This window comes from Crocodylus porosus, unplaced genomic scaffold (assembly GCF_001723895.1).
Source record: "Crocodylus porosus isolate Cpor-Errol unplaced genomic scaffold, CroPor_comp1, whole genome shotgun sequence".
Taxonomy (NCBI): domain Eukaryota; kingdom Metazoa; phylum Chordata; order Crocodylia; family Crocodylidae; genus Crocodylus; species Crocodylus porosus.
Genome location: NW_017728948.1, coordinates 59,276,197 through 59,284,367, shown reverse-complemented (window position 1 = coordinate 59,284,367; position 8,171 = coordinate 59,276,197). Strand labels below are relative to the sequence as shown.

Below are 8,171 nucleotides of genomic sequence, written 5' to 3'. Positions count from 1 at the left end.
GGGATTTCCAGTGGCAAAGGTCAGAGGAGCAAGTGGGGCACTTCTGGTCCCAGATAGTGTTCAGGGGACAGGGCACCTTTTAAGGGGTGGGACTACCCTTGCGGTCCTTGACAGCTCACCAAAAGTCATTAAGCAGCCCTCTAGCTAAAATAATTGCCCACCCCTGCTCTAAACACTGAATTTTTGGGTAAAAGAGAGGCACCACCATCTCTTACTCTGGCTGTGCTGTATGGGGTTAGCTGTAGTCTAAGTACATGTTTTGGGTCAGATGGGTAATTGCCTATTTCTGTGAATCCCGATGTGGCTAAGCTGTGAGCACTGACCAGTTCACCACTACAAGGGCTGAAGTGACTGTGCGCATGCACAGCATTACTAGATTTTTTTTCTAACATATACTCCAGAATATAATACACACCTCTCACATCATAGGTGATTGCTATAACCCAGGGACAAGTGGGTAATAGGGCATCATCACCTACATCTTTTCTTTTTGTGGGTCTTTGGGATGTCCAACAATTGATTAGGTACAGTCTGAGAACACCTGCAGGAAAAGGAACCCACAGGTGAGGAAGGTGCAGGAACATGCATTTTGTGAACCCCAGCAGGTGTTTGCCCAAGTATTCATTTACTTTCAAGATTTAGGTGGCTCTGGGCATGCCCAGAAACAATGAAATAGACACTCCAGGTACTTTACTAGCTGAAAATTGAGGCATCTAATGGCTTGAGGTGCCTCCAGGTATAGGTGGCAGTAGTGCGGGGTTTGAGGATCTAAGTTTTTACTTAGGCATCAAATTCTTTTTGGATCTGGACTTGACTTGCTTAATGTTACAAGGAAGTTAGTGGGCAAGGAATTTATTCAGGTCTGCCAAAATGCAGATTAGCATGCTAATGACTAGACTGTCTTGCTTCTAATTTCTACCTATTGCTGTATTTTCATTGCTTTATCTGAGAGCCTTTCTATATTTTCAGGCTGTGGCAGAGGAAGGTGTGAGTGTTCTTGTTCATTGCTCAGATGGCTGGGATAGAACAGCTCAGGTTTGCTCTGTAGCAAGCCTTCTGTTAGACCCCTATTACAGGACACTGAAGGGATTCATGGTAAGCAAGTCTCTTTTACAGAGGATTTTATAAACATGAATAACTTTATGCACTATGCTCTTTTTGCTTAAGGAAAATAACCTTTTACTTTTAAAATAAATAAAATAGATTTTTTTTAAATAAAATAACATTTTACCTTTAAGAAATAAAAAAGGCTAAATTACAACTAGGTGGTCTGGTATTGTCAGTGGTCTAGATTTTCTAAAATATCTTGTCTTAGTTTATAGAGTAATTTCATCAAAGGTTTAGACCTAGTCAGGTACATGACTATTTATTTATAAGGCAACTAGCTTTTTGTTCAGGAAACTGTAGTGGGATCCTTGCCATCACTTTATAGTTGAATTTAATTTTCAAAGACAGGCTGCAGTTTTGTTTATCAAATTTGGGTGCAAAGATAGATTAGCAAGGCTTGTAAAATTTAATAAAAAAGATAGATTAGTCTAAATGACATTTAAAGTACTCAAGTTAACTCTACTAAAGAAAGAAAACTGTTTCTTTCTGTACCTCAGGTTTTCAGTTTTATTTATTGATATCATTCTTCTGCTTGCTTTAAAAATAGTGTTGACTGCCAGAGACTTGTGTGCTTTTCTCATTATAGGTATTAATTGAAAAAGATTGGGTTTCCTTTGGTCATAAATTTAATCACAGGTAAGAGCCCTGCAAGACTGTTTAATATATACTGTTTTTCTAAGATAAAATCAGATCTCTGCTGTAGTCATAACAATTTTACTTTATTGTTTTCCTTTGAAAACAACAGTATACCCAATGACAATATTCACTGCTTACTGTAGCCACCTGGAAAAGTAAAATACATTTTAACTATTCTTTTCCACCCAACTGCCTGAACTCCCATTTGCTATTGCGTGTATAGGCTATGTGATTACAGATTGCTTTTAGCACTGAAGCATTCATTTTGGAGAGAAAAAATAATATGCTTGGGTGTAAATTTCTATCAATGTCAAAGGACATCTCTAGCGAATCAATGCCATTGCCTTTAGTAGGGCCCGGATTTCACTCATAAAAATGAAGGCCTTAGTTCAGAAAAGCATGCCTAGTTTAGGATAGTACTCAAGGTAAGATACTTGCTGAAGTGCCTTTAACTTGAAGGATTTGTGAGCCAAACTGTCTGTAAGAAAATAATCTAAGTAAAACAGAAGAATTAGTTCAGAAACTTAAAGAGAGTATAACAAAAAACTATTTAGAAAGGCTATTTTTGTGCCTCTAGCTGTGTTTTTGGCATGAAATTCTTTGCTGTTTTAAAGTAAAGTGGGCATATGTCCCTTGTTTTCAGCTTGTCCATTTGTCAGTTCCTCAAAAAACATTAAAAAAAAGATATAAGGTGCCTAATGATCAGCAATAACTATGGTCTCCTTTATGGTATTGCTATATTTTCTTTGAAGAATATAAGTAGAATTAGCAATTTGTACCTCAGAAGAAATTATCTGTATTATTTCCTACTGTCTTGGCCCATATAAACAGAATGAACAAGTAAAGATATTGGTCAGAGTTTAAGATATAACATATCCTCTGCATGATATTGTATTTCACACTTTCATTTTTCTATTAATTAGGGATAACTAGTGTGAACAGCATCAGCAATACCTCATTTGATAAATAGGTACAAAAACGACCTGTTCACACAGTGAAGTGTAGCTGTTTCCCATGGTGCCCTCCTCTGGGGGTTCTGCAAAGGGAAGGCTAGGGCCTCGTACACGTTCCTTGGCAGAATCTACCCTGGAGATGTGCTGACTGTACGCTAACTAACAGTGTTCAGTGAACTGAGAGACTTGCAGCAGACACTGGTACCAGATGCAAAGCAGCGAGGCTCTCTGCAAGCCTCCTAACAGGGTTTCTCTTCATTGCTGCTGCAGAGATTCTCTTGTCTGCATCATTCATGATTTGTGCCCTTCTCTAGAGTTCTGGTCTTGCCTGATTTGAGAACCATGAGGTCTATGATTCATCCCTCCCATTCATAAAGGGCTATTGTCAAGTGTATAAACCTGTTTTTCATGCATCAGGTTTTTTGTATCATAATATCATTTTATTATTTAGGTATGGGAATTTAGATGGTGATCCAAAGGAGATATCCCCAGTTATTGACCAGTTCATCGAGTGTGTTTGGCAGCTAATGGAACAATTCCCCTGTGCCTTTGAATTCAATGAAAGATTCCTGATCCATATACAACATCATATCTATTCCTGCCAGTTTGGTAACTTCCTTTGTAACAGCCAGAAGGAGAGACGAGAGTTGAAGTAAGACTTTCTTTTCCTTAATGACATAGCTATATGTGGGTTTTACATATTTTACTTGTAAAAAAATGACACACATTTAAGCCTTAATACATGCATGCTACTAGGAGCAGCAATTTAGATTTCTTACCTTCCTTTACCTGGCAACATAGTTGAAAAGAAAGTGTTGGGTTTCTGCAATGCTATGTAAGGTAAATGACAGGGACACAAACACGAGTGATCAGTGAGAAATGACACAAACATATTTTGATGAAGTGGCCACAACTTTATTACACTGTAAATAACTTGAAATGAAAAGTGAAAGGGGAAGTTGTTTGTTACAGCTGTGGCTGAGTCACTGTGGTGAGGATCATCAGCTTGCTTTGTCAGACCCAATCTTTGGATATCATGTGCTTCTGAGTCAGCTGGGTCTGAGCAGCGTTCAATTTTGCCTTCAGACATAGTCTCGGGGAACAGAACGTATTCTCTGGCACCTCCCTGGGACACAGAACTCTACTAGCCCACTGTCCCAGCCTCCTAAGCCATGTTGAACCTCCCAGCCTCTCTAAAAGCTAGCTATGTTCTCTCCTCCAAGGTAATCCAGCTTCATTTAACACTTCAGGAATGTGGGGCAGATAAAGTAAGAAATACAGGCTCTCCGTGCAGCAACTTCTTAACTACACATACGCTTTTTCTTTGTATAAAGGGTGTCTGACTCCTCAGGTGTGTCAGGTACATGTATTCCCTGCTTTTCTATCCCATCTGGTTCATGCTGGCACTAGGGGGAAAAGAATGCTGAAGCCATCATGGGCTGTTGCCATCTCTCCTTTCTCTCAGGCTGTAGACAGCCATTCATCTGTAGCACTACAAAGTGCCACGCTACTTTTTGCACTTGAGATATATAGTGCTGTGGAGGAGCATACAGATATTCCAGCCCTCAGACTGCAGAGTTATAGTCACATTAAAGGTTTGCTTCCTAGCCAGGGAATGATAGGGGGCTGTTCCTTTGCTGCCCCTGCCCCATGGGATTGGGGCTGTCTCCACAAGGATATCAGCTGGAGGAAGTATTGGCACAAAGGCACTCCTGGCCATTGGTGGGGGTGATGGGTCATGCTGTCTTCACCCCTGCCACCTCTGTGGGTAGCTGGAGATTATGCTTGACCTCCATAGGTGCTGCCCTGTCCCAGGCTGTGGTAACAGTTGTCAAAGATAGTCACCCACAGAGGGAAGAGAGCATGCTGGGAGCTCCCAGCAGGGGAGAGGACTGACTCCTGGCACTGGATTTGGTCCTGGAGCAGTGGCTGTCAAAGACAACCCCCTAGCTTGGGGTGGCAGTACCTGTTCCTGCCAGTGCTGCTGCTGCTGTGAGAGCACAGGCAACAACTTGTGCACTGGCGACAGTGGTGGCAGTGCCTTGGGGGCACTGACTCTTGCTGATATTCCCACTGGCGGCAGGGTGCCAGCATGATTCTGGCAGCTCACTGTGGGTGGGTGCCCTGCTGGAGGAGGGAAGCAGGGATAGCAAAGCATTGTAGGATTCTGGGAGTACTAGAGATCTCTGTAAGATTACATCGGACTAAACAGACATTATATATGACAACGTAGCCCCACTGAGAAGTTCTGATTTCAAACAGGTACTTTTCTGTAGCACTTGGGCCATGTTTGTAGCACTACAGACCACTTAGACACCTGCATGCTCACATTTCACAGCACTACAAGGGCTTTTGTTGTGCTACAAGTGTAATAGTTGTCACAGTGTTAGAGCTGTCCAAGTCTAGACCTGGTTAGGACCTAGCCTACTCAAACTGAAAGCCCTCACAAATCCTTCCATGCCAAGATCTACTGAATGAGAGACTCATGTATCTTGACATGAGATGGCCAGAGGATGCCAGAGACCTGAAGTCACATCAGCAGAATCAACATGCCTGTCATCCCAGTTTACCAACAAGAACTGTAATGCATGGTGATCAGGCAGGTTGACAGCTAGTTTGCAGGAAAAGGTTTGGAGCCCTGCAAGGCTGGAGACTCAGCTGCTTGCACACTGATTCTACCTCTAACAAGAAAATCTAGTCCTGCCATGAGGAAGAAAACCATCCAGAGTTGCAGTCTTGCAAATAACAAATTGTGCACTGATACAACACCTGCGTTCCTGTTCCAGGTGGGTTGTAGCCCTGGCAGCCCACAATGGTTTCAATTTCAGATGTTATCCACATAAACTAAAAAACCCTCAAAGGTGCAATTACCACTCCAACACCACAGAAGAGAGTCGCATTGAGCCTCTCCTTATAACCAAATGGGGGATGAGGTTTCTGCCAAAAACTAGTCATTCCTTCTGTAAAAGAAAGGCCAGCATTACTGATTTTAGTGCCACTGCTCTCTGTGTGGCTGTGTCATCTGGTGCCAGCTTCAGTGGTCAGTACATTTTCATGGGGCTGAAATGTGTTCATGGAGCAAGGATTCATTTAGAAGCCTTGAGTAGCAGCTGTATTGGAAAGGCTTAATTAGTGAAGGAGAAGCCAGAGGTGGTGCGGGGAGGGGGGCCACACAGAAACATCTGTATATCAGTCCCACGTAGCCCAACAAGGTCTTGCAGTGAGGGTTACATGGGCTGGCACATGGGAGGAACCATGAGGTCCATTACCATGCAGTCAGTGGCCTCAGCACCACAGAATTAATACAGAGGGTTTGTTGCTGCTATTCCATCCACCAGAAGCCATGCTAATGTACCTGGAAATGAAGATTGCATTTTATATGTCTAACCCACTTGCTTCTACATGTCAACTACTCTGGCTTTATGGTGGTGCAATGGATTTCATCCTTTACATTGAATGAAGGAAAGTTGTTTTCTGTAAAGCTACTTTCTAGTAGGTAGCAAAGAGCACTAGAATATTTTCCCTGATCTCTGTGCCGCACCCCCCAGCTGAAGAGCAGTTATACATTCTTCCTTTAAATTATTTCCCAGAATTCAAGAACGAACATACTCACTTTGGGCTCATTTGTGGAAGAATCGAGTGGATTACATGAATCCCCTGTACAGAGCAGACCACAGTCAAACCCAGGGGACTCTCCACCCACAGACAGCCCCATGCAACTTCTTGTATAAGTAAGTGAGTTCCTTTCCTGACTGTCACTGTGAACAAGATGCTGCTAGCAGGATTTATTAGGACAAAATGCCACCACTCATCTTACAGTCTAGGATATTGATTAATTTAATGGGAAGGAAGACAGTGGAAAGGTGTAATTCCAGACAGGGCCTCTACAATGTTTCACAACACCAGATTAGTCCCAAAAGAAGCTTATGTCTAAGGTTGTGCTGTGTTTATATCCCAATTATGTGGTTAGTCACTTGTTTCACTGGGCTCTTTCAATTCTATTCTAGTCTCTCTGGTACTGATTTCTGTTTTTTTTTAAGGTATGCTTGGTACCCAGAATCAGTCCACATCAGAGGTGAAGAAAGGGTTTTAGTCTTAGGGTTTAATTGACACACATTCAAATAAATGCTAAATTAATACGCAAGTAAGACAGACTCTTTTGCCATCTTCATTGACATGTTTTAGCTGTGATATTATACAGAGTAGCTTCCCCCTCATGTGAGTAATCACATCAGCTTTGGGACTATTTGTGTCCTTAAGGATTTATAGGATTAAATCTTCCACATTAATAAATATAGGGGGAGCGTGTGACTGAAATACTATAGCATTGGGAAAAAAATAAACCACTTAGTCTGCAAAATCTCCTAACAGCTCTGCCAGCCACTTGGCTAGACAGCTGAATGCTGAATACAAGCCTGACTGTTACTTAACCTGTCTGCTGAGCTCCTTAGGTATGTAAAGGCAGGCTCTGGCAATGGTTCAAGGAGAACTGGAAAACAAGGGACGAGTACTACTATCTAAGCTCTCCAAATATGCTTATGATTTGAAACTGATTTTTCATTTGCACATGAATGGGAACTGTTATTTGAACTAAGACACACAACATCAAGTCGTGTGAGAGCAGACAGACAGGCAGCCTGACTCTGGAGTAAGTAGAAAGAAACTGAGTCCTAAGGGGTTTGGGTTTTTTTGGTCCTGGTCATTTTTTGTTTCTTGTTTTAACTGAATTGCAATGAGGTCTGCAGATTAGTAATAGCTGAGTACTGCAGAGATTTCACAATTGGGACTCTCTTGAGGCTCTGCTTCCGGAAGACATTTATTGTGGGCTTGAATTCAGACCTACTCAAGGAAATCACATAAGCATGTTCTTAACTTTAAGCACCCTACAGTATATTCACATGGCATTTAACTAAGCTAAGTCCAATCCTGGAAGCAAGAGAACTGTTCTAGTACAGTGCCGTGTCTACACTAATTACTTAACTAAACTGTAGGCATGTACCCAACTAGTTTCCTGAATGAAGGTCTGTGGATTGATCTTGAAAGTTTCAGACCTTGTGAGGAGCACGATTGGGCCCCCTGGGGCTTCAGTGAAAGTTGCCATGCTCTGCATCTCTCATGATCAAGTCCTGTGATTTATACAGTGGCAACCTGAGAAGAAATAATAAAAAAGGCCCTGTTATACCTGAGTAATGAATGTGACAGGTCCCTTTAGTCTGTAGGGCACTACATAGAATTCCTCATGAAAACATATAGCTTTAATCATGCTAGCATATGTTTAATGTTTAAGACCAATTTTAGAAGAAGAGTAAGTGGGAACAACTTCATTGATTTTAGCTTCCTTATAAAGCACTTCACAGCATAACCAGCAGAATACAACCTAACCATTCTGGATATACTTTTGACCAACCTGTCAGACCAACCTGATTGCCTTTTATGATCAGGTCACAAAGGCAATGGATGCAGGTGTCGCCGTGG

At 41.9% G+C, this 8,171-nt stretch overlaps 1 protein-coding gene across 1 annotated transcript in view; it reads left to right on the top strand.

Annotated features, from left to right (window-relative positions):
* MTMR7 (myotubularin related protein 7) overlaps positions 1-8,171 on the top strand; it is a 93,195-nt gene that overhangs the window by 79,339 nt on the left and 5,685 nt on the right. The window contains exons 9-12 of the mRNA XM_019553405.1: positions 970-1,095; positions 1,694-1,743; positions 3,148-3,348; positions 6,287-6,427. Of these exons, the coding sequence (XP_019408950.1) occupies positions 970-1,095; positions 1,694-1,743; positions 3,148-3,348; positions 6,287-6,427 (518 nt within the window). The remainder of the gene's footprint in view (positions 1-969; positions 1,096-1,693; positions 1,744-3,147; positions 3,349-6,286; positions 6,428-8,171) is intronic.